Here is a 26,386-nt window from a genome sequence, read left to right as displayed (position 1 = left end):
ATGTGGGCCAGATATGAATACCAAATTAAGGAATTTGGATTTTTTTGCCTGTAAGCCTTCAATGAGCCAACCAACAGTTTAAAAATAACAGCTGAAATCTATCATGCTGATTTTATATTTTCATTAAAAAATACTCCTTACAGCTGGGTGCGGTGGCTCACTCCTGTAATCCCAGCACTTCCCGGCAGAGGAGGGTGGATCATGAGGCCAAGAGATCGAGACCATCCTGGCCAACATGGGGAAACCCTGTCCCTACTAAAAATACAAAAATGAGCTGGGCATAGTGGCGTTTGCCTGTAGTCCCAGGTACTGGGGAAGCTGAGGCAGGAGAATCGCTGGAACCCGGGAGGCGGAGGAGTGAGCCTAAATCACGCCCCTGGACTTCAGCCTGGTGACAGAGTGAGACTCCGTCAAAAAACAAAAAACAAAAAAAACTCCTTACATTAATAGTTCGATTCATTATACTAATCTGTTAACTAAGAATGTAATTGATATATGGTAGCTGCTTTTTTTGTGATCTAAGATTTTTTTTTGTTTCAGCTTTTACCCTACGAAAGGAAAACCTGGAAATGTTTGAAGCAATCGGTTTTTTAGCTATCAAACTTGGTGTTATTCCTTCGGATTTTAGTTATGCAGGCCTTAAAGACAAGAAAGCCATCACCTATCAAGCCATGGTTGTTAGAAAAGTGACTCCAGAGAGGTAATAAGATACTACTTTATAAGACTGAACTGTGGCCGGGCGCGATGGCTCACGCCTGTAATCCCAGCACTTTGGGAGGTCAAGGTGGGCGAATCACGAAGTCAGGAGATCAGTACCATCCTGGCTAATACGGTGAAACCCCGTCTCTACTAAAAATACAAAAAATTAATTAGCCGCCCCGGTGGCGGGCACCTGTATTTCCAGCTATTCGGGAGGCTGAGGCAGAATGGCGTGAACCCAGGAGGCGGAGCTTGCAGTGAGCCGAGATCGCGCCACTGCACTCCAGCCTCCGTCTCAAAAAAAAAAAAAAAACCAGGCTGAACTTTACTTTCATACTTCATCCAATAAATAAGATCAAAAGCTCTGAATAATACTGGGAGCATATTAACCTCACTATCAATATTCACTGATTACATACTTATTGAACAGCACATTCTGTATTCATAATTATCTTCTAAATAGAGAAATGTCTAAAGTTTACATTGAAAATATACGAAGTTTTAGGATGGAAACTTTGAGAAGTGGAAGATTTGAATTGTCTAAATTGTTTCTAAACATCCTGTACTGTATTCAAATATGCATTTATATTCAGAAAAGCACCTTATAAATCATGTTTTCCTAATTAATTATATTATGGCTTTATTATCATAGATCCTTACATTTAAAATCCTTGTTAAATAAATGTAAAGTACTCAAATTTAGTCTCTGTCAGCTTAATCAAATTGTATGCATTTTTTTGTAACTATAAAAGACATATATTTATTGTGGAAAATAGAAAAAAGTTTTTTTTTTTTTTTTTGAGACAGAGTCTCGCTCTGTCACCCAGGCTGGAGTGCTGTGGCCGGATCTCAGCCCACTGCAATCTCCGCCTCCCGGGTTCACGCCATTCTCCTGCCTCAGCCTGCCGGGTAGCTGGGACTACAGGCGCCGCCACCTCGCCCGGCTAGTTTTTTGTAGTTTTTAGTAGAGACGGGGTTTCACCGTGTTAGCCAGGATGGTCTCGATCTCCTGACCTTGTGATCCGCCCGTCTCGGCCTCCCAAAGTGCTGGGATTACAGAAAAAAGTTTTTTAAAAATAAAGTTACTAGTAAGCCTACTACTCAGAAATAACTGCAACAGGCTGGGCACGGGGGCTCACGCTTGTACTCCCAGCACTTTGAGAGACTGAGGCAGGCGGATCACTTGAGGTTAGGAGTTTGAGACCAGCCTGGCCAACATGGTGAAACCCCATCTCTACCAAAAATATAAAAAATTAGCTGGATGTGGTGGCATGTGTCTGTAATCCCAGCTACTTGGGAAGCTGAGTCAGGAGAATTGGTTGAACTGGGAGGTGGGAGTTGCAGTGAGCGGGGATCATGCCACTGCACTCCAGCCTGGGCGACAGAGCGAGACTCTGTCTCAAAATAATAAATAAAAATAAAAATAAATAACTGCAATAACATTTTTCTCTATTTCTCTCTAGACCTTTTTCAGAGACTACATCACACAGAAACTTTTATTTATTATTTATTATTTATTATTTTTTTGAGATGGAGTTTCACCCTTGTTGCCCAGGCTGGAGTGCAATGCACAATCTCGGCTCACTGCAGTCTCTACCTCCCGCATTCAAGCGATTCTCCTTCCTCTGTCTCCCAAGTAGCTGGGATTATAGGCGCCCACCACCACGCCTGGCTAATTTTTGTATTTTTGGTAGAGATGGGGTTTCACCATGTTGGCCAGGCTGGTCTTGAACTCCTGACCTCAGATGATCCACCCGCCTCAGCCTCCCAAAGTGCTGGGGTTACAGGCATGAGCCACTGCTCCTGGCCAACATTTATTATATATATGAAAATCATACTGCATATACAGTTTATATTTTACTTTATAAAATAAAATAATGTTATTAGATGAAAATTTACATCATGAAATATTTCAAAATTATGTCTCTCATATAGACTAATTTGTTTAACGTTCCCTGTTTTTGAAAATTGAAATTCTTTCCAGCTTTTCACTGTAAATAATACCATGATTAATATTCTTACACTTAAATCTGTAACTTATAATTTCCTTAAGATAAACTTCAAAATGTGAAAAATTGGGTCAAAATTCAGCCTAGTTAATGTAATATCGATATGTTAATTCTTAGTTAAAACATGTTTAAGTATCCACTATATGCAAGTAGACTCTTCTGAGTGCTTCTAAGCTCTTACATGGGGGACAAAAAAAAAGTGTTTGAGTTTGCTTTTGCGGTCAAGAAGTGCAGGATAGGGCAGAAAGAAGGACTTTAGATGTTAAAATGTATTTAAGATGAAAGCTTCCCTCTTAGGAGGAGAGATTACTTTAAATTAGCTTATGAGTCTGGAATTTTAATTACACTTCAAGTAATAGTGAAATTTTAGCAGGTTCAGAAAACTGGAGACATATTTGTGGGGCAGTAAACTCAATAGTCTGTCACATATATAATTCCTGTAAGGAGTACGGAAACTATGCCTATAAAGGAAATTTTATATCAGCCCTTATGGGGTCATACAAGTTACTCTAAAAATATTGAAAATATTAATTCTTTAGATGTTGGGAAAAATTGAAAGTTTGTGTAAGGAAGTGCTCAAAGCAGAATTTCAGGAAAATCCTCTGGTGCCAGTGATTTTTCTTGGTAATGTTGGGGAAAGAGACTGAGAAGGAAAGGAGCAGAGTTGGGGACAGGAAGATCAGGAGAACTGCTAGGAGGTTCTGTCACTCAAGCTAAGAAGTTAGAAGGCCTACATAGAAAGAATGATAACGTTAGTAATATATGTTCAAGTTTTTAAAGTAATTCTGTTAATGTAATCCTATAATAATGAGTATTAAGCACACATTTGGTGAAATAACATAAACTTTAGAATATTCTAAAAAATTTGTATTAGTATTTTCATAAGGTGTTGCTTGGCAACTGCCATTTAAAACCTTATTTTAAAGTAATTTTTAAATGTAAAATTTAACTGACTTTATATGATTTATTACTTACAGGTTGAAAAATATTGAAAAAGAAATTGAAAAGAAAAGAATGAATGTCTTTAATATTCGGTCTGTAGATGATTCCCTGAGACTTGGTCAGCTCAAAGGAAATCACTTTGATATTGTCATTAGAAATTTAAAAAAACAAATAAATGATTCTGCAAACCTGAGAGAGAGAATTATGGAAGCAATAGAGAATGTTAAGGTAAGAAAACTTAATTTTAAAAGAGTATCCAGGGAAATCTTCATAGTCTCTTTCTCTACATTGAGGCAAGAGGGGAAACTTCTTTTTCTTTTGTACCTTTTTATGGGATTTTTAAACATGATAATTATTTTTTAAAGTGATAAATAAGGCCATTTGGCTTATATTTTACTTTCAGCTTAATACATTTTTGTATTTAAGCAAAACAAAATATGTAAACATGATTTTAAAAATGCAGGGTATGGCATCCTCCAGAGAAGAGGGGACAATCTACATTCATAAGAGAGATTTTTTTAAGCATCTGCTATATAGAGCAGTATTTAGTCAGGGGAACTTATTTTTTGGAAATTTTGATGTATACACATTATAAATCATACACACTGTATTAGTCCATTCTCACACTGCTAAGTAAGGACATATCTGAGACTGGTTAATTTATGAAGGAAAGAGGTTTAGTTGACTCACAGTTCAGCATGGCTGGGGAGGTCTCAGGAAACTTATGGTTGAAAGGGAAGCAAACACATCCTTCTTCCCATGGTGGCAGGAAGAAGTGCCAAGCAAAGGAGGAAAAGCCCCTTATAAAACCATCAAATATTGTGAGAACTCACACACTATCATGAGAATAGCATGGGAGTAACAATCTCTATGATTCAATCCCACTGGGTCTCTCCCATGCCACGTGGGGATTATGGAAACTAAAATTCAAGATGAGATTTGGGTGGGGACACAGCCAGACCATACCATAAACTTTATGTTTTATGGTAAAAAATTACTTAGCATAAGTTTCTAAGTGAAATTTTCCAGACATTTAAATGTACACATACAAAGATATCCTTCAAGACCAAATCATCTTAGATCATCTAGACATCAGCAAAGTTTATACTGTAATGGACCAGATAATAAATATTTTTAACCTTTTAGACATACGGTTCCTCTTGCAACTAATCTGCCATTGTATGGAAGCAGCCACAGACAATATATAAGTGAACGAACATGGCTGTGTTCCAATAAAACTTTGTTTACAAAAACAGGTGTTGGACTAGGTTTCATTTGTGGGCTGTAGTAGTTTGCTAACTCCTGATGTAGATGAGTAGTACTCAACCTGAGGAGCTTTCAAAAAATTTCACCCATTGATCTCTACTCCTGAACCAATTAAAAAAGAACATTTGGGGATGCAGGTTAGGCATTAATACTTATTTTTTAAAAATTTCTTAGGTGACTCTACTTTAGAGCCAATACTGAGAAACACTGATTAAAGTTTCTGACCACAAAGACCTTTTTACACAATTTTATACCTCTCCAACAGGAAAACAAACAAACAAAAACTGGTTATTAATCTGCCTTGTAGTTAGGAAAATATCTTCCAACTAAAGATCTTTTAAATCCAGCACTTTCATCTGTATATGGAAGTTACCTGATTGTATACTCATTATATGTTGTGTTAGTTCGTTCTCATGCTGCTATGAAGAAATACCTGAGACTGGGCAATTTATAAAGAAAAGTGGTTTAATTGACTCACAGTTCCATATAGGTGGGGAAGCCTCAGGAAACTTACAATCATGGCAGAAGGCACCTCTTCACAGGGTGACAGGAGAGAGAATGAATGCCAGCAGGGGAAATACCAGATGCTTATAAAATGATCAGATCTCGTGAGAACTCACTATCATGAGAACAGCATGGGGGAAAACCGACCCCATATTCAATTACTTCCCACTGGGTCCTTCCCATGACATGTGGGGATTGTGGGGATTACAAGTCAAGATGAAATTTGGTGAGGACACAGCCAAACCATATCATATGTTATTTTACCTTTGTTTTCCTTGACCCACCTAAAATTCTACTTATTTTTCCTCAAAAACTCTTACTAAAATGATATATTTTTAAAAAGGTAGAAGTTTCTTTGAACTCTGATAGCATTTATTACCTGTCTTTCATTTGTTATGTATGAATATACAGCTGCCTATTACAAAATTCCCATTAGAAACAATCTTAGTTTTAGCCAACTTCCATTGGTTCTCATGATGTAAGAAAGGAATTGAGAAACCCTGAAAATAAGGAGTCTTTGAAGTTTTGTTTCAAGGGGTTATATCTCTGTTATAAACCTTTTGTTATATCTAATTACTTTGAAGGGTTACTTTAAAACCCTTCTGGTTATTCTAGGACATTATCTGATGTTATTTTTTCAAATTTGAAATAATTAAAAATATTTATGAGATTTAATTCAGGGAGTACTTATTATATCTGCAGTTAATTTTTTTTTTTTTTTTTCTTTTGAGATGGAGTCTCACTCTGTCGCCCAGGCTAGAGTGCAGTGGCGCGATCTTGGCTCACTGCAAGCGCCACCTCCTGGGTTCAAGCCATTCTCCTGCCTCAGCCTCCTGAGTAGCTGGGACTACAGGCGCCCGCCACCATGCCTGGCTAATTTTTTGTATTTTTAGTAGAGACGTGGTTTCACCGTGTTAGCCAGGATGGTCTCGATCACCTGACCTCGTGATCCATCCGCCTTGGCCTCCCAAAGTGCTGGGATTACAGGAGTGAGCCACTGTGTCCAACCTGCAATTAATTTTTTAAATGACATGAGATAATTACATGCTTTTGTACCATGCTGACAACAAATTGGCTCAGCATCTTTTACTAGAAAATTCTTGAGTTGGTATTCAATAATAATTGTTGACTGAATAAATGCATACTCTCCTCATAAAGTAAGTGTGGAGGACTCTTGTCTTTCAAGAAACTGGGCCTGGTATTTTCTTTCCGAGCACATGTTTAATGACTGACCAATTTCTTTAATGGTTGCAGTAGTATATTACAGTTTTCTATTTCTTCTGAGTAATGTGACAGCTTTAAAACATGGCCTGAAGGGTTCACCTCCATCAAGAAGTGAAGTCTGTATTCCTCCCCTGGAATACAGGGAGGAATACCTGTTCCAGGTGCTGGAACAGCTGGACCAGTAGAGTACTGCTGAAGTGGCTACATTGTCTCAGGTCAGCCTTTAAGAAACTGAGATGAACTAAAGAACAAACAGTTATGTAGAAAAGAGCCAGGATGTGTGGGGTTTGAAAGTAAGCCTGTTCTTGACTCCCTGCATCTCCAGACAGCCGAAGAGTCTCAAAATAAGAAAGAGCGTCAGGGTAGGGATCAGATCTGGGTACTAGGTGACCAATTCATTTTGGATGCCCAGAACTTTTCTGTCTCTAGCACTGAAAATCTCACATCCCAGGAAACCCCTCAATAACATGAACGGAAAGCTGACATATTTTTAAAGTTTTATTCACTGGTTTTATGTTCTAACTTCTAATTCTGTGTTTTCTTTCCTATTCTTTAATTACCCAGCATTTCTCAGACTATTTGGTCCCTATGTGCATAGTGCTGATTACAGAGTTCTTCTATTAAAATAATTACGAAGAGAAAAATTCAGTTGTGTATTTTGACACGTAATTGTACTTATATACTCTTAATTTGTTGATTATTTTGTATACATAGAAAAAAGGCTTTGTGAATTACTATGGACCACAGAGATTTGGGAAGGGAAGGAAAGTTCACACAGACCAAATTGGACTAGCTTTGCTGAAGAATGAAATGGTATGGATTTTGGAAAATGCAATCTTATCTGTTTCTGTCAATTATACTTACTACATAATCCAGCTCCTTGCTTTCTTAACTCTAGCTTATAAATGCATGTAAACACACACATACCAAATATATTACATCACTGAACATTTAGTAAGCTGCTGCTATGTCCTTGGTATCACATTACTAGAAAGTCAACTGTGTGAGTGTCCTTGTGGTTAGTACATATTTGAGATTTGACACAGAAATGACTATCACTTTCCAATTTTAGTGAACTGAATAGAAGATTTAGAGGAAATTTTGACCCTACAATCCCAGAAATCAGATATCAGATCATATAAAAGATAGGAATCCACAGAAGTCCAGAGACTAAAAGGGGAGCAGCAAATTTGAAAACAAAATCTGACAAGTTAAAAATGAAACTAAAAATGCATGTTACAACTAAGAAGCTGCATCTGCTGAAATATTAAAAGCATATGTGTGTATATCTACTTTTAATTTATATTTTTTATATATAATTACATATTTTTACACTAAAATGGAATGCACATAATGGAGGAAAACTACAAAACTATAAAAATTATATATTTGAACAAGTGCAAGATTATTCTTATGATAGTATCTTGTTCACTCACCTGTGTTCTAATATGGTTTCTTGAGTGGAAGAGAAGGAAACAGTAAAAGATTTTGTGAGAAACATGGTGCATTGAACATCATCTTACATATCAAATAATGTTCAGAGCTGATGATTTAGACCACATCTGCAAATCTATAGGTAGTTCTGGGTTTCACATTTCAAAGGAGATTTTAGCAACTGGAATATAACTGACATGATAAAGAGTCTAGAAATGTTTACCTCAGCAGTGGTTCTTTAGTCTAGAAAACTCTAAAAATTAACTTGTAAAATGTTTAAAATTTTGTCATACAGAAGAAGTACTTAATAGTTTGGGCCCTGTTGGATGCAGCATATGTTCTACTTGAGTTCTGCCATTTGCCACCTGTGTTACTATAGGTACTTAACTTTTCCAAGTTACTTAACTTTTCCAAGCCTCAGTTTCCTTATCTGTAAAATGGAGATAGCATGTATGTCACAAGATTTTTCTGAGAATCAAATGAAAGAACTTTTGTTAAGGCAGCTAGTACAGTGCCAGACAAGTGTCCATAGATGGGATGGGCTAGATATTTAAGGGACTTGTAGTCCAGCATAAAAGACTTTTTCTTAACAATTGTTCAAATAACTGGAATGTCCTGTTTCTCATGGCATTTAAGCAAAAGCCGGATGGCTACCCCTCTACCTCTTTCAAACCTCATATTGCATGCTCTTGAATTTCTAAAAACTTTTGCTTTAGTAGTAATAATCAATTATTGCTATGTAACAAATTACCCCAATACATAGTGGTTGAAGACAACAAGCATTTATTATCTCAATTTCTGAGAGTCAGGAATTTGGGAGCAGCTTAGCTGAGTGGCTCTGGATCAGGGTCTCTTGTGAGGCTGCAGTCACACAATTGGCCCAGGTGTGTAGTCTCTGAAGACTTGACCAGGATGGAGGATCTGCTACTAAGCTCATGCTCATGGTTGTTGGCAGGAGACTTTATTTTCTTGCTTTAAGACTGTCTGTGGCATTGCTTCTCCTAGAGAAGTAAGTCCAAGAATGCAAAGGAGAGAGAGAGAGAGAGACGACAGATACCGCAGTGTCTTTTATAACCTAGTCTTAGAAGTGGCATACTTTCACTTCTTCTGTCTTCTGGCCACACAGATCAACCCTGATAAGTGTTTGAGAGGACTACATCACGTGTGAAGACCAAGTGATGGAGAGCATTGAGGGCCATCTTAGAGGCTGATTCTTGCAGCTAAAAAGCTGTATCTTCTTTCCTTTGCCTGAAGCACTCCCTCCCCAACGTGTATATTCTTTAGGTCTCAGTTTAAATATTCTCATTCTACTCCCCAAGAAAAAGTGAATTCCTCTTATTTTGTGATCCTGTATCATCTTGGGCTTCCCATCTTAAGTTGTATTATATTTTATTGTTATTGCTTATTTAATTTTGTCAGTAGGCAGAAAGTTTTAGTTGGACAGAGACCATGACTCTTTTACTCAATGCTCTGTCCCTAATACCCTATGCAGTAGCTAGCACGTGGCAGATACCTAATAATATTTGCTTGAATAAATGAATACTGTAAAGGAAAATTGAATGGGAAATTGGGTCAAATGACCTATTTAAGATTCTTTACTACTCTAAGACACGTGCTTTAGAAATAAATCCCAGGGCTAAAGACAGTGACAAAATAAGTGAACTAGTAGATACTATTTAAAAAGAAAGGAACATCTTTTAATCTATTTAGGATTTAAAATAAAATATTAAATTTGGCAACTTTTTCATTAAGATTTTGGCAATTATTTTTAAGTCCAAAGAATTCAGGAAATTGAGAGCACAAATGAAATTAAGGGCTTGCCTTTCCCCTCTGCTTGCTACTTTCCTATTTTTGTCATGTGTGTTGGTCAGGTCTGAAATTTATGTCATTATTTTACCCTTGTGTTCTTAGCTCAATAACAGAGATAAAGCATGACAGAAGTCTAGGTTGTCTGTCCATTGCCAATGACAATAGAATTTATACTGTGTACTTACTTTGATAGTACTCTCGATATAACCTCTTCTCCAATTTTATATCTCTCTTTATCTTTTGTCTTATGAATTCTTTTTGGTTTTAAGGGAGAACTATCTTTTATATTTCCAATATCCTTTTCTTCTTCAAGGACTTCTAAGTCTTGAGAAATAAAAAAGCCAGTTAAGATATTTGTGCTGAGGTGGGCAGTTCACAAGGTCAGGAGTTCGAGACCAGCCTGGCCAATATGGTAAAACCCATCTCTACTAAAAATATAAAAATTAGCCGGGTGTGATGGCGGGTGCCTGTAGTCCCAGCTACCTGGAAGGCTGAGGCAGGAGAATAGCTTGAACCCAGGAGGCAGAGGTTGCAGTGAGCCAAGATTGCGCCACTGTACTGCAGCCTGGGCAACAGAGCAAGACTCCGTCTCAAAAAAACAAACCAAAAAAGGATATTTGTGGCTGTGAAATGGGTGAAACATAACTTTAATTCATTTGATCCTAACCTGAAAGTTATAGCTGTGTTTTCTTTGGAAACTTCTGAAGCTTCTTTTTATAATGTTTTCTTTCTGAGCTATTTTCTTTACTTTTGCTCTGGGAGCGAGGCATTCTACATCTTCAGAGCTACTTCTTTTCCTCTTCCCTTTTCTGACTCAGATAAGTTGGATACTTAAAATCTTTGTTGTTGTTTTTTTTCTTTGAGGGTTGCTTTTGGGGTTCACTAGTTTCTACTTCTGAGCCCTCAGAGTAGTTCTTGATCTTTTTACTTTACAGCTGCCTGCATTTCTTGTGTCCATATTTAACTCTTTGACCTGGACATTGTCTTGCTTTTTCATTTGCCCTTTCTTTTATTTTGTTTATTTTTCTTTTTTCTTCTGTAACAATACATTGGTTTAATTTTACTTCTGCTCCAGCCATTTAAATATTAAATATTTTCAAATACATCTATTTAAATATTAAACAAATATTTAATATTTATTTTTAGGCCAGAAGGGGCTCAATTTTCACTGTCTTAGGAAGTATGTTAGGTTTTCTTGGTGCTTCTTCAGGTAGGTTGTTAAGAACCTGAAATGAATTCAAAAAAGTTTTACTATTTATAATACTTTCTAATTTTGTTGCTTCTGGAAACAGTTTAAAAATAGGGGTTTAATACATTTAGCCTAAGCTTTTCAGAATTCTTACACCTTACTAAGAATGTCAATACATTTTAACCTTAATATTTAAAAAAAATGATAAAAGTGAAATTATGGAAGTGATAGGGAAATGCTTTTTTCAGTCCATAATATTTTAAACCTATATATAAAGTTATTTCATGCAGAAGGCTTATTTCTACATTTAACATTGACTGTTTAATTTTTGAAACCCTAAAGAGAAAATTGCAGCATCAAGTATAATTATTAAATGCCTATTCTTTTAGGATGCTAGAGAATTTGCATCTTTTTTTTAAGAAAGTAATTTGACATTTTTATTAACCCATGTTTACTTGCTTGATTTTTCAAGACGAAAGCCATAAAATTGTTTCTTACACCAGAAGACTTGGATGATCCTGTAAATAGAGCAAAGAAGTATTTTCTTCAAACTGGTATTTAAGTTTCTTTATCCTGTACATAGCCATGCAGATACAGATACACACTATAAATGTTTTATCAGCAGGAGAACATTTATTGTAACATAAATGTGATAAGAAATCGATTATAGTATATTACATACTGAATACTTTTATTCCATGACTTAGGCACTCACTTCGTTTTTGGTCAGATTTGGAAGTTTTTTTGTCTATGCTAACTCTTGTCTAGGGGTAGGGGCAATGGGAGAAATAGTTTCTTAGTTTTTCTTGGCTGAAATCCTCTGAAAAGAGAGGAGTTCCAAATTCTAGTCTGGCACTGATGGCAATATAATTAATTGCAGCTGGGGGAGATACAAACATAAATAAATGAAAGTTCATTTATGATATTCCAAACTTTATGCATTATTTTCATTCTGGTTGCCAATTAGCCTTGTCAGTTTTTAAAACTTTAGGTCAATATGATGGAGTATATATAGAATGCTTGATGAAAACCAGTAAGGAAAAGTGGTTATGAAAGTGGCTTGAGTCAGACTGCATGGGGTTAACTCTCAACTTTAATACTTCCCAACTGTATGATCTTGTGCAAGTGATTTGACGTTATTGTGTTAGTTTTCTTATCTGTAAATTGAAGCAAATCACAATACCTAAAAGAGTATTATGAGATTTAGATATGCCCTTGGAATAATGCCTCGCATGTGCTACATACAGATAAATATTACCTTTATTTAAATAATTAAAACAGCAACCACACCATGTCAGATTCATTCAGATATCTGACCGACATACTGAATTTCACTTACATTGAAATAAAGGATGTCAGTTTTCAAATATTTATTTATTATTTTTAATTATGTACATATTACATATGTGCAGCTATTCACAGGAAAGTAATATTTTTGTGCCACACCACAATGTGTAAACAGTGTGGGCACTTCTAACTCTTATGAGTAATTTAAGTAATACTAAGGAAAATTCAAAGTGACTTATTTGTGTCTGTTGTAGAGTCCCCGAGATGAAAATTTTCTTATGGTAATGATTCTTCAACATTCATATGCATAAGAAACACCTGGTACATTTATTTCAATGCCAATTCCAAGGCCATACCTGAATAAGCATCTTTGTGGTAGATTCCAGTCATCTACATTTCAAAGTGCATCCTATTTTGTGAGGCATAATAGTGTGCCTGAAGGCTCCAGATCTTAACCCTTTCTTAGTAAAAAAAAGTTCTGTGTTTATGTCCAGAATAGCTCTTTAAAAAACTCTAGTCTCTGCTAGCTCAGCAATAGCAATTAAATTATTTAATCCTTGAGGGTTTTTTTTTGTTGTTGTTGTTTTTGTTGGTTTGATTTTGTTTCAACAGTCCTGTGAATAACTTCATTACTTTATCTCTATTCTGAAGTAAGGGACTTTAGTAAGCTGTTATGAATGTTGGATTCTTGCTTTTTTTTTTTTTTAATAACAGGAAAAGTGAGAATAGGGCCATATTATGCTTATTATTTTTTTAAGCTCTTCAAGTGTAGCTAGGTTTAACCGAAAGCGTTAAATATCATCTTAATACCCATGTTCATTGCTTTAGTTTGAGATTAGAACAAAAGCCTTTGTAAAAACGGTCTTTAAATAAAAGTGGCTAACTACCTGATTTACCCTTTATTTCAGAGGATGCTAAAGGCACGCTTTCCTTGATGCCTGAATTCAAAGTGCGGGAGAGAGCATTGTTGGAGGCATTGCATCGCTTTGGCATGACCGAGGAAGGTTGTATCCAGGCATGGTTCTCTTTACCCCATTCCATGCGCATATTCTATGTTCACGCATATACCAGCAAAATTTGGAATGAGGCAGTATCTTACAGACTTGCAACCTATGGAGCAAGAGTAGTGGAGGGTGATTTGGTCTGTTTGGATGAAGATATTGATGACGAGAATTTCCCAAATAGTAAAGTAAGTATCATTCCATCAGAGTTTCCAAGAGTAGTTACTATACCAGAACATGAATTTTCAAAAGCCCTGATTATAGAAACACTTTAAACATACATGTAATTTATTCATCTGTTTGTACTTATATTTACTTATCTCTTGCTTCAAGTCTGCTGTCAGTTTAGGCTTAACACATGTTGGTAAATGGAAAGATAAAAATAGTGGTATGGAGTGAAAGATATAGGTAGTAAAGCTTCCTTTAAAAAACCCGTTTGAAAAAGGATTACGCAAATAATGCACAAAACAGCCCATCAAAATAAAAATCAAGGCCAGACGTGGTGGCTTATGCCTGTAATCCTATCACTTTGGGAGGCTGAGATAGGCGGATCACGAGGTCAGGAGTTTGAGACCAGCCTGACCAACATGGTAAAGCCCTGTCTTTACTAAAAATACAAAAATTAGCCAGGCGTGGTAGTACACGCCTGTAATCCCAGCTACTCAGGAGGCTGGGGCAGGAGAAACTCTTGAACCCCGGAGGTGGAGGTTGCAGCGAGCTGAGTTCGTGCCACTGCACTCCAGCCTGGGTGACAGAACGAGACTCTGCCTAAAAATAAAAATAAAAACATTGCAGATGACTCTGCCATCCCTGCTAGCATCCTAATGTGATTCCCTCTGCTTCCTCCAGAGACTCAACCTCCGTTGTTATATGTCTTTCTAGACCTTTCTCTATGCTTTCACATAAATATCCATTGAAAATCTATTTTTATTATATTAGTTAACACTGAGAAAATAAAAGGTAGGATTTAGAGACTCAAAACTTAAAATATGAAGAGGAGAAGGAATATGATTTTTATAATGGTATAGGGAACATGTAATGTATATTTCTTTTATGGGAATGTGATTTTATCTAAATGTGATTCATAATTTCCTCTTAACAGTGTCTTAGAGACATTTATATTAGTGAAGTTATAATATAGTTTATATTTTAAAGCTTGGTTCTTCCATTTCCTCGTCAAGTTTTTTTTTTTTTTTTTTTAATTAATTAATTAATTAATTAATTTTTTTGAGACAGAGTCTTGCTCTGTCACCCAGGCTGGAGTGCAGTGGCGAGATCTCGGCTCACTGCAAGCTCTGTCTCCCGTGTTCACTCCATCCTCCTGCCTCAGTCTCCCAAGTAGCTGGGACTACAGGCGCCTGCCACCACCCCTGGCTAATTTTTTTGTATTTTTAGTAGAGACGGGGTTTCAACGTGTTAGCCAGGATGGTCTTGATCTCCGAACCTTGTGATCCATCCGCTTTGGATTCCCAAAGGGCTGTGATTACAGGCGTTAGCCACTGTGCCTGGCCGTCTAGTTGTGTTTATCTCTGTGGGTTTGAACTAATGAAACTGGGTTCCATAAATCATGCAAGGAAGTTCATTTGACTGTACTGTAATATAAAAAGAACAAATTGTTTTCTAACATTATCATGTCAGTCTCATAAATTTTAAAAATTAGTGAAAATTTGAATAACACTTTCATATGTAACCTAATAAAATCATTGAATTTTAGAGAAGAAAAGGATTTTAGAGACACTCTTTTTTAATTCCCATTTGAAGGGGTGGCCTGCCCCTCCACACCTGTGGGCGTTTCTCGTTAGGTGGAATGAGAGACTTGAGAAATGAGACACAGAGACAAAGTATAGAGAAAGAAAAAGTGGGCCCAGGGGACCGCTGCTCAGCATACAGAGGTCCTGCGTGGCACCGGTCTCTGAGTTCCCTCAATATTTATTGATCATTATCTTTACCATCTTAGAAAAGGGAAGTAGCAGGATAATAGGATCATAGTAGGGAGAAGGTCAGCAGTAAGACATATGAATAAAGATCTCTGTGACATGAATAAGTTTAAGGAAAAGTACTGTGCCTTGATATGCATATGCAAACATCTCTATAAACCTTTTTAGTGCATAAAAAGCAGCATTGCCACTAGCACGTCCCACCTTCAGCCCTAAGGCGGTTTTCTCCTTTCTCAGTAAATAGAACATACAATGGGGTTTTACAGCAAGATGTTCCATTGCCCAGGGGTGGGCAGGAGACAGACGCTTTTCTCTATCTCAACTGCCAAGAGGCCTTCTTTCCTCTATTACTAATCCTCCTCAGCACAGACCCTTCATGGGTGTCAGGCTGGGGGATGATAAGGTCTTTCCCTTCCCAGGAGGCCAGATTTCAGACTGTCACATGGGGAGAAACCTTGGACAATACCTAGCTTTCCTAGGCAGAGGTCCCTGGGACCTTCTGCAGTGTATGTGTCCCTGGGTACTTGAGGTTAAGAGAATGGTGATGACTTTTCACAAGCATACTGCCTTCAGGCACTTGTTTAACAAAGCACACCCTGCACAGCCCAAAATCCCTTAAACTTTGAGTCACCTCAGCACATGTCTCTTGCAAGGACAAGGTTGGGGGTAGGGTTAACAGATTAACAGCATCTCAAATACAGAACAAAATGGAGTCTCTTATGTCTACTTCTTTCTATATAGACACAGTAACAGTCTGATCTCTCTTTCTTTTCCCCACACCATTTTATAGAATGAAAATTGGGTCCCAGATTGGAGAGGAGACAGATTCAGAGTCACACAGGTAGTGGAATTAAAAAGATCCAGCTGCCTAACTCCTAGCCCAGTTTGGTCTCTACTAGAAAAATCATGGAGTATGGAGAAGTAGTCTGTAGTGAGAACTAGAACATGGTCCAGTTTTTCAAAAATAGAGGTAAAACAGACTCTGAACTCTACATAAAGGAAACGTTATCTAAATTAATGTCAGAATTCTTGACGTATTAATTGAGGTTTTTTGGTTTTAAGTAATAGAAACCCACCTCAAACCCACAGTAATTTAAAGAAACACGAGAATTTATTGGCCCTCGTAACTGAAAGCCCATGATTGATTCAGGCACAGCTGTAGTTGGGACTTAAGTGTCCTAAACGATCGCCTTTTTTTTGATCATTCAGCTCTGCTTTTCTCTGTGTTAGATCCATTCCTAGTCTAGCTTACACCTTTGGTGGCAAGATGGTTATTAACCACCCTAGGCTCATTTGTCACCACTCTAGACTTGCTTCTCTGCAGAAGAATGACTTTTCTTTCCCAACAGTGCCAACAAAAGCTGTGTAATTGAGTCTCAGTGGCTAGGAATGGCCTGGCCTGGATCATATATACAGAACCAAACCAGAAAGTGTGAACTGCAATATGTGATTTACTAAACCTGCATTCCTGGGACTCCTTCCTGGGACCCTAACCCACATCTGACACCTGGGAGAGGTCCCTTGGAAAACGAGAGTGCTACTACTTGAAAAGAGGGAGTAAAGATTGCATAAGCCAGAACATCAGCTGTCTGCTTCACTGTTTCATTAAATGGATGAATAGGCAAAAACTGCAATTACTTTTGCTCCAACCTAATAGGAAAGAAACAAGAAAATGGTCACTAGGAGGCAGCATATGTTGCTAAGAATGGTAATTTAGTTGAGATACAGACTCAAACTCTGTGTGAAAAGAAACCTAGCAGCATTATAAGTTTTATTTTACCTCATGTGGGGAAGAAGAGATGTGCCAATGATCCCCTTTTGATAAATAACAAAAAATCGTTATCATTTATTAACACCTCCCAGATAACGTGTCCATTTAAATATTGGAAAGTATACTAATTAGTAAGTCATCCATTTCTAAATCAGATTTTTGGAAGTTAAAGATTACTTTCACAAGATACAGCAACAATTTTTGAAATGCATGAGTTTTATAAGACTTCTTCATTCAGAATAACATTTACAAGGATAGTTTTGTGACTGGCATTTTAGCTGCTTTCTTTTTGGAGCTGTAGGAGAAGAGAAAACATTTCCTCCTACATATTTTGCAGTATTTCCTTTTATGAGCAGCAAAAACAATGTTTCTATATATTTTAAAATCGATCACTTATTTTATTAGTTAGCACTGAGGAAAGAAAAGGCAGGACTTAGAGGCTCAAAATATAAAATATGAAAAGGAAAAAGAATACAATTCTTAATAAATGGTATATGGGGCATGTAATGTGCATCTACAATGAAAAATTATAGAAAACTAATCTGATTCCTTCTTTTGACAGGATTACTAGACTAAGAGGTGTAGCTATATTTCAAATCACTTGGTAACTTCTTTTTTTGTGTGTGTATGGGCAAGATGGAGAAATGTGAGTTACACAATTAAAAACTTAGGTGAATTTGTAGTTGGGGAGCAGCCATGCAAGGAAAACACGTTTGCTCATGAATTGTTGGATATCAACCTGGAGGGTATTCTCTAAAGACAAAGCATGGTGTTTTATACCTAACCATGTTTATTCATTGTTTTCATAAATTATAAATCACAGTATGTAGGTATACTTATCACTCTGTGAACGAGAAAAGGCTAGAAATGATGATGCAAGAGAGATCATAATTCCATGTAGTATGTCTCTTGTAGTTTGATCAGATCACATCTGGAGCTTTGTATCCGTTTCTGAGTGCAGTAATTGAAAGAGGTTAGTTACCAATAAACAAACAAACAAAAACCCAAATTATAAACAAAAAAGGTGTTACATTATTGATAAGATGAGGGAGAGTTGAGGGGAAAGCAGGTAGATTTAGAGGGGCTCTAGACACTGTACCATGTGATGAATACTTTAGGAATATGAGAATGCTGTGAAACCTTGTGGAGGGAGGATAGATGCCTTTCTGTTTGAGCTTTCATATCACACACTGGGGCCTATCACACAACGGGGCCTATCAAGGGGAGGGGGGAGGGGGGAGGGATTGCATTGGGAGTTACACCTGATGTAAATGACGAGTTGATGGGTGCTGACGATTTGATGGGTGCAGCACAGCAACATGGCACAAGTATACATATGTAACAAACCTGCACGTTATGCACATGTACCCTAGAACTTAAAGTATAATAATAATAATAAAAAAAAGAGAAAGCAAACTACTTATTCTGTGATATCCTAGAGCAACATTTCATAGAGTTAATCTATCATGCACCTTTTTTTCCTCTTGTATGTGGCAGTTGTTACCATTCTATGAAACAAATGCTGAGAAATACCACTTCTTTAAATTTTTTTTTTTCAATTTTATTTTAAAGACAGAGTCTTGCTTGCTCTGTCACCCAGGCTGGAGTGCAGTGGCACCATCATGTTTCACTGCAGCCTTGAACTCCTGGGCTCAAGCGATCCTCCTCCCTGAGTCTCCTATGTAGCTGGGACTACAGGCATGTGCCACCACACCTGGCTAATTAAAAAAATTTTTTTTAAATAGAGAGGCTCTCCCTATGTTTTCCATGCTAGTCTCAAACTCTTGGCCTCAAGCAATCCTCCCAAAGCACTGAATTGCAGATGTGAGCTACCACATCTAGCCAGAGAAACATCAGTTCTGTAGAGAGTATTATATTTTCGGGGGACAGAGATAAGTGGGGGTGGGCAGTGAGTTGATATTATAGAAGCGGATTTTTGATTCAGCCTAACAAAGAAAAACTTTGTGATTTAGAAAAAGGTTGCTGGTGATTGAGGTGAAAGTATTGCCTCAAAGTTTTCAGCAGTCCACCTTTCTCCATGTTATCCAACTTCAGTGATTAGTGGTTGAAGCAGGAAGAATCATTCTAATTTTTATGTATTCTACACCTCCAGAAACAAATTATGGTAAGATCTTGTTTGGGTCTATGTATATTCAGCGTAGGAACTGATTTATATATAATAGAATTAGGGAAAATTGAAAGTGGAGGAAATTTGGAACATGTGGAAATCATTCATATTTTCATGTTTTTTAAAACTAGGTTCACCTGGTAACTGAAGAGGAGGGATCAGCTAATATGTATGCAATACATCAGGTAAATTTGCTTAAAAATTACTATCACTTAGACCTAAGTGTAGACGTTGTCCCCAGAAAGCAAAATGTTGACTAGTTCCCCTCCTCTTTTTTTTAAAACAACTTTTAAATTAAGATATAATTGATATACAATTAAATTCACTTAGTTTATAATTGTATAGGCTTTGATCAACATATTTTTGATAAATGTAGGACTGTATGGCCACCACAAACATCAATCATAAAGAACAGTTTCCTCCCCTCTCCAAATTTTCCTGTGCCCATTCCCATCCTTCACCCTGGGCAACCCCTGGTCAGTTTTCTGTCACTATGGTTTTGCCTTTGAAATAATGTCATATAAATGGAATACTACAGTATATGACCTTTTGTGTCTGGCATCTTTCACTTAGCATAGTGAATTTCAGATTCATTCATATTGTGTATATTTGAATTTTTTACCTTCTTCCTTTTCTTGACTGCCTTTTGGTACTGTTCAAGAAAACTGTCTAAAAGACACCAGCAAAGGAAGACTACCCCACAAAATGCAATGTTTACTCACAAGCAGCTAAGAAAATAAGCATTGAATGTGTTGCTATGTGTTTGCTTTCTTGTTTTGGAAGAAATAAGAAAATTTAAGATTGCCCACCAAAATACTGGTAATGTGATTGAGCAGTAGAGGTTACTCTTCGTGTCACAGACAGTACATGCTTTATTCTATAGAGATTAAGTCGATATCAGCTAATTAAGTGTACCTAAACTTCTTGAATAGTGAATTTTCTAATAATATCTGATTTGAGTTGGTTACCTTAGTTATTGTGAGTCCTTGATTTTAGTCAGCTATTTTCTTTGACAGCATAAAAATATCATAGCATATTATTTAAAGTATGTTTTAGGCTGATTGTGATGTTTATATTCTGAGACTGTTTTTACAAATCCGGGTCCCAGTCATAAAAGTACATTAAAAATATGATCATGTATCTTTTTGAAGGCTATTTTCATATTTTTTCCCTCTTTTCTTTCACAGGTGGTTCTTCCAATACTTGGATACAATATTCAGTATCCAAAGAACAAGGTAGGGCAGTGGTACTATGACATACTTAGCAGAGATGGACTACAGACATGTAGGTTTAAAGTACCTGCTCTGAAACTGAATGTACCAGGATGCTATAGACAGATTTTGAAACATCCCCGTAATCTCTCATACCAACTAATGGAAGATCATGACATTGATGTCAAAATGAAAGGTTCCCACATTGATGAAACAGCTTTGTCTCTTTTGATCTCTTTTGATCTTGATGCTTCATGCTATGCTACCGTTTGTCTGAAGGAAATAATGAAGCATGACGTTTTAAACTGATACGCTTGGTATAACCGTATATGTGTCACTCTTTGAAGGAAAGGGAGCTAAAATGTCTTAAGCACTTCCCATGTGTTAGGAACTTCGTAATTGTTATCTCTTTTAATTTTCACAGCATCCTGAGAAGTTAGGATTTGATACTATAATTTTATAGAGGACATGTAAGTGTCAGAGTCTAAATTTAAGGTCCATGTGACCCCAAAGCCGGTGTTTTTTTTCTATTATATGTTTCAGTGACCTTTATTCTGTGTAATAAAGTTACAATCTTTTGAAACCATTAGGAATATATATAATACTGCAAGATAACATTTAAGAAAAAAAGTTGTGAATGTTCATATCCTCCAGCTCCTTGGTGAAATTAGGTTGCAGTAAAGCAAATGTTGGAGAGAAACATAGATGAAGCATTTTGCTAATTATTATTGTCCTCCTTTCCTATTTTTGAAATTATTGATCAGAACAATATACAAGGGAAATATCATCCCTCTGTATGTGATAGGTACCCCAGAGTAATTACTACCTCCTTGTGAGACAAATAATCTTTGATGAAGACTGAAATAAAATTTCTCATCCAATTTTTATGTATTGGTATATGCTGATCCTCTTGACCATTTGTAATTTTTTTTCGTATTATCTAAAACAGGTGTTAGAATCAGGCAGATTTATGCTTAGATTCTAGCTCTGACACTTACTGGTGACTTTGAGTATGTTGTTGATTTTTTTGTGTGTAGGTTACTGATAGAATCAAGACAATGCCAGCTTCATAAGTGACAAATAATAGGATTATCTCCACATTTTCTGTTGCTGGAGGAATAAAACATTGTGCCCATTTGAAAATTTTAATTTTTGTTGATTTAGCTATCCCACATTATAAATCATCCTTAACCATTTAATATCAGTTAAATACAGGGGTGGGGTGGGGGAGGAATGACTGGCATGTAGACATGTATTGATTTAGGAATATCTGAGCATTTCTTTCATTGTTGGTAAGATATCATGATGAAATTAAAACAGTAGTATGGAGCATTATATATCAGTAATGTGATACTTTATATGCTTAAGCCAGTTTAACCATTTTGGGAAATGTTAGCATAAGGAAATAAAATCCAAAAGAAGGAAGAGAAGCTATATGCAATGCAAAATTCGCTTATTGCAATATTTTTATATACAATTAAATACACTAAAAACAGTTTTCAAAGTCCATCATTACATAACTAAAGTAAGTAAAATGATATGTATCAACTTGATGGTAAAATATGTAGTTATTTAAAAAAGCAATGAACAATTTAGTTTCATGAGAAAATGTTGTCCCCTAAAAGTAGAACACATATATTGCAACTGCAATAATACTCTGAATTCATCTTTCACAAATAAGAGACATGTTAGCATAGTGATTAAAAGCACAGATATTGGAGGCAAAGTTACCCAGTTTGAACCCTGGCACTGCCACATATAGCACTGCAGCCTTGGGAAAGTTATTTAAACTCATGTGCTTCAGTTTCAACATCTGTAAAATGGGCATGTTAACATTGCCTACCTCATAGGCTTACTGTGAGAATTTTCTAAGTTAATATAAGTGAAGCAGCTTTAAAAAGTGCCTGGCATTTAGTTATTGTTAAATAAGTGTCTGCAGATGCAAGTTTGGAAGAGAAAAACAAATAAATGAAAATGCCTTCCTGTTAAGATGATGGGGTATTTGGATTTTTTTTTTAATACTAAAAAGGTTTTTTTGTTATATGTTTTGTCAATAAATAATTCTCAACACACAAAAATTGGATATTGTAGTACCATTGATTTTCTTTGGATTACTGCCATAATTTTAATATTATATTGAGAATGAAGTGATGCTCTATTAGGTAGTAAAAAAATTTAGAAAAATGTTTTATTTTATGTGATAAATTATATCCTATAAATGTAATCATAAAATGAGTTATATACATTATTAAATCTTAGTTTTTAAAAGTTTTGAATAGCAGTCAGAAAATATGAAAGCATGAAAATGTATCATTGATATTACTTTCTTTGCCTGCAGATGGCACTATAATTTTAGACTTATTTATTTATTTAGTAAATACTTCAGCTGTGTATAAAGAATCAGTAAGTTTATTTCATCACCATAAAATGTATTGAGATATCATTCATGTGGAATATTATTTTATATGCCAATAAGACTTGCCATGTTACATTTTTTTTTTTGTTTAAGGACTTTTATTATTAATAATATGCTTTGGACCAGCTGATCACTAGTCACTTAGATTTTTGCAGTTTTGCTGGAGCATTTCAGACCTTCATAAGCATGATCTTTGGATTAGGTTTCTTTTTTCTTCACATCATTGTTAGGAGATAATTTATTTTTAAAGTGTCATGTTAAACTGCAAGGATATCCATTAAGCATCACAATTAAACATGCCAAAGGGAAGCCATATCTTCAAAATACCCACTTAACCTACCCAAACATCTCAAACCCACCTTTTGCTGACCTTCTATAACCCCATTTCCAAAGTTTTGCTTCATTTTTATTGTTTCTTCCAACTTTTATTTTAGGTTTGGGGGTACATATGCAGGTTTGTTACATGAGTAAATTGCATTTTGTGGGGGTTCAGCATACAAATTATTTCATCACCCAGATAATGAGCGTAGTACCTGATACATTGTTTTTCTATCCTCATGTTTCTCCCACCCTCCACCCTCAAGTGGGCCCTGGTGCCTGTTGTTCCCCTCTTAGAGTCCACGTGTACTCAAAGTTCAGCTCCCACTCAGAAGTAAGAACATTTGGTATTTGGTTTTCTGTTCCTGCGTTAATTTGCTTAGAATAGTGGCCTCCAGCTACATCCATGTTGCTGCAAAGACATAATTTTGTTCTTTTTTATGACTGTGTAGTATTATCTGGTATATATGTACTATATTTTCTTTATCTAGTCCACTGTTGATGGGCATCTAGGTTGGTTCCATGTCTTTGCTATTGTCAGTATTGCTGTAATGAACACATGTGTGCATGGTCTTTATGGTAGAGCAATTTATATTCCTCTGGTTATATAACCAATAATGGAATTGCTGAGTCAAATGGTATTTCTGCTTTAAGTTCTTTGAGAAATCTTCTAACTGCTTTACACAGAGGCTGAACTAATTTATATGCCCACCAGCAGTGTATAGCATTCCCTTTTCTCTGCAGCCTCCCCAACATCTGTTATTTTTTGACTTCTTAATAACAGCCATTCTGACTGATGTGAGATGGTATCTGCTTGTGGTTTTGATTTGCATTCCCCTCATGATTAGTGATGTTCAGCATTTTTTCATATGCTTTTGGCCCATGGATGTTTTCTTTTGAGAAGTATCTGTTCATGTCCTTTCTTCCTTTTTTAATGGGGCTATTTTTTACTTGTTAAGTTCTTTATAGATTCTGGATATCAGACTTTTGCTCATGCATACTTTGAAAATATTCTCTCCCATTCTGTAAACTGTCAGTTTACTCTGTTGGTAGTTTCTTTGGCTGTGCAGAAGCTATTTAGTTTGACTAGGTCCCACTTGTCAATTTTTTTTTTGTTTTTTTAGATGGAGTTTCCTTCTGTCACCCAGGCTGGAGTGCAGTTGCTCATTGCAACCTCTGCCTCCCGGGTTCAAGCCTTTCTCCTGCCCCAGCCTCTCGAGTAGCTGGGGTTACAGGTGGCCGCCACCATACCTAGTTAATTTTTGTATTTTTATTAGAGACGGGGTTTCACCATGTTGACCAGGTTGGTCTCAAACTCTTGACCTCACGTGACCTACCCACCTCGGCCTCCCAAAGTGCTAGGATTACAGACTTGAGCCAGCATGTCACTTGTCAATTATTGGCTTTGTTCCAATTGCTTTTGGAGTCTTTGTCATGATATCTTCGTTAGGCCTTATGTCCAGAATGGTATTTCCTAGGTTTTCTTCTAGGGTTTTTATAGTTTTAGGTTTTACATTTAAGTTGTTAACCCATCTTGAGTTGATTTTTGTATATGGTAAAAAGAAGAGGTCCAGTTTCAATCTTCAGGATGTGGTTAACCAGTTATCCCAGCACCATTTATTAAATAGGGAGTCCTTTCCCCATTGCTTGTTATTGTTGACTTCAACAAAAACCAGGTAGTTGTAGGTGTGTGGCTTTATTTCTGGGTTCTCTAACCTGATCCGTTGGTCTATGTGTCTGTTTTTGTACCAGTACCATGCTATTTTGGTTACTATAGCCTTGTAGAATAGTTTGACATCAGGTAGTGTGATGCCTCCAGCTTTGTTATTTTTGAATTAGTTTTAATTGCCAAGGTTGTTTGAGCTAGCAGTAATGCCTGGGAGTCGGTTAGGTGAAACAAATTGAGGTCTTTTTATTAATATTAAGATTAAAACACCTTGATTTTTTTGTGAGTTGTAAAAAACTGAAAGTCATGTAACTTTTGATTTAACTAACATTTTCTGAGTATCTATTATGTCAGTATCTCACATTTTAATCCATATTCCCACCCTGTGTGGAGGTATTATCTTCACTTATTTTGCAGATTGGAAACATACTGAATAGTTTACTAACCTAATCAAGGTCAAACAAAATAGTGTGTGGGGTGAGTGCGATTATACTTCCTAAATCAGTACTGTTTTCATCTACCTAACATTTGCCCTCTGAGAACAAGTTTTTGGATAATAACTTCCATTTAGGCCAGGCGCGGTAGCTCACGCCTATAAGGCCAAGACGAGTGGATCACAAGGTCAGGAGTTCAAGACCATCCTGGCCAAGATGCTGAAACCCTGTCTCTACTAAAAATACAAAAATTAGCTGGGCTACTTGGGAGGCTGAGGCTGGAGAATCGCTTGAACCCGGGAGGCAGAGGTTGCAGTGAGCCAAGATTGCCCAGCCTGGGTGACAGAGCAAGACTCCATCTCATAAAAAAAAAAGTAAAAATTAAAATATAACTTCCATTTCTACCAACTTGATATTACTTGCCATTGATTTAATAGGCATATTGGGCCATGTCTTGGCAGAGACAAGATACCTTTTGAGATTCTGAGACCAAAATATAAAGTAAAGGGGATCCCTTCAGGAAATCCCCAAATCATTTTGGAGTTTTTCCAAAATATTTTGGGATTTGTATTATAATAATATGTAAAATCATTGTAGATCATAGGAGGTGTTTTAGATGGTACCTGGCACAAATATCATTGAAAAAGCATAGTGAGAAACTTGTTCTTTCTCAATTCATTTTCAGTCTTTGCATCAGTCATTCTGTTCAAGGAAGGAGAAAGCTGATTGATACTATTTACATATATCAACATTTGCTAATTTACCTTTTTAGCCAGCTATGCTGGCTTCAGGCTCAGAAACATCAGCAGGCAACAATATAATATGTAGCTAGAATTTAATAGGATTGCATTGTTTTATTGAATTTATTTTCCCTTTTATTTATGGCAATCAATTCTGGCTTCCTGTTTATGTGATGGTATTATGTTTCCTTTAAAACTAAATTTAATTTTATTTATTTTTGTATGATTTTATTTTATTTTTAGAACTGTGATTTCATTTCTTTTTTTTTATTATTATACTTTAAGTTCTAGGGTACATGTGCACAATGTGCAGGTTTGTTACATATGTATACATGTGCCATGTTGGTGTGCTGCACCCATTAACTCATCACTTACATTAGCTCTATCTCCTGATGCTATCC

General features: G+C 36.4%; 1 protein-coding gene across 2 annotated transcripts in view; it reads left to right on the top strand.

Annotated features, from left to right (window-relative positions):
• The window catches only part of PUS7L (pseudouridine synthase 7 like), a 31,727-nt gene extending 9,233 nt beyond the window's left edge, over positions 1–22,494 (top strand). For both annotated transcript variants that reach the window (XM_023182781.1, XM_023182782.1), the window contains exons 3-9: positions 541–700; positions 3,686–3,878; positions 7,359–7,457; positions 11,549–11,630; positions 13,272–13,552; positions 19,332–19,385; positions 20,388–22,494. In XM_023182781.1, the coding sequence (XP_023038549.1) occupies positions 541–700; positions 3,686–3,878; positions 7,359–7,457; positions 11,549–11,630; positions 13,272–13,552; positions 19,332–19,385; positions 20,388–20,720 (1,202 nt within the window). In that variant the 3' untranslated portion in view covers positions 20,721–22,494. The remainder of the gene's footprint in view (positions 1–540; positions 701–3,685; positions 3,879–7,358; positions 7,458–11,548; positions 11,631–13,271; positions 13,553–19,331; positions 19,386–20,387) is intronic.
• Positions 22,495–26,386: the final 3,892 nt, after the last annotated feature.

The sequence above is a fragment of the Piliocolobus tephrosceles genome, chromosome 10, assembly GCF_002776525.5.
Source record: "Piliocolobus tephrosceles isolate RC106 chromosome 10, ASM277652v3, whole genome shotgun sequence".
Taxonomy (NCBI): domain Eukaryota; kingdom Metazoa; phylum Chordata; class Mammalia; order Primates; family Cercopithecidae; genus Piliocolobus; species Piliocolobus tephrosceles.
Note: the sequence above shows the minus strand (reverse complement) of the source record. Positions and strands in the feature narration are given on the sequence as shown.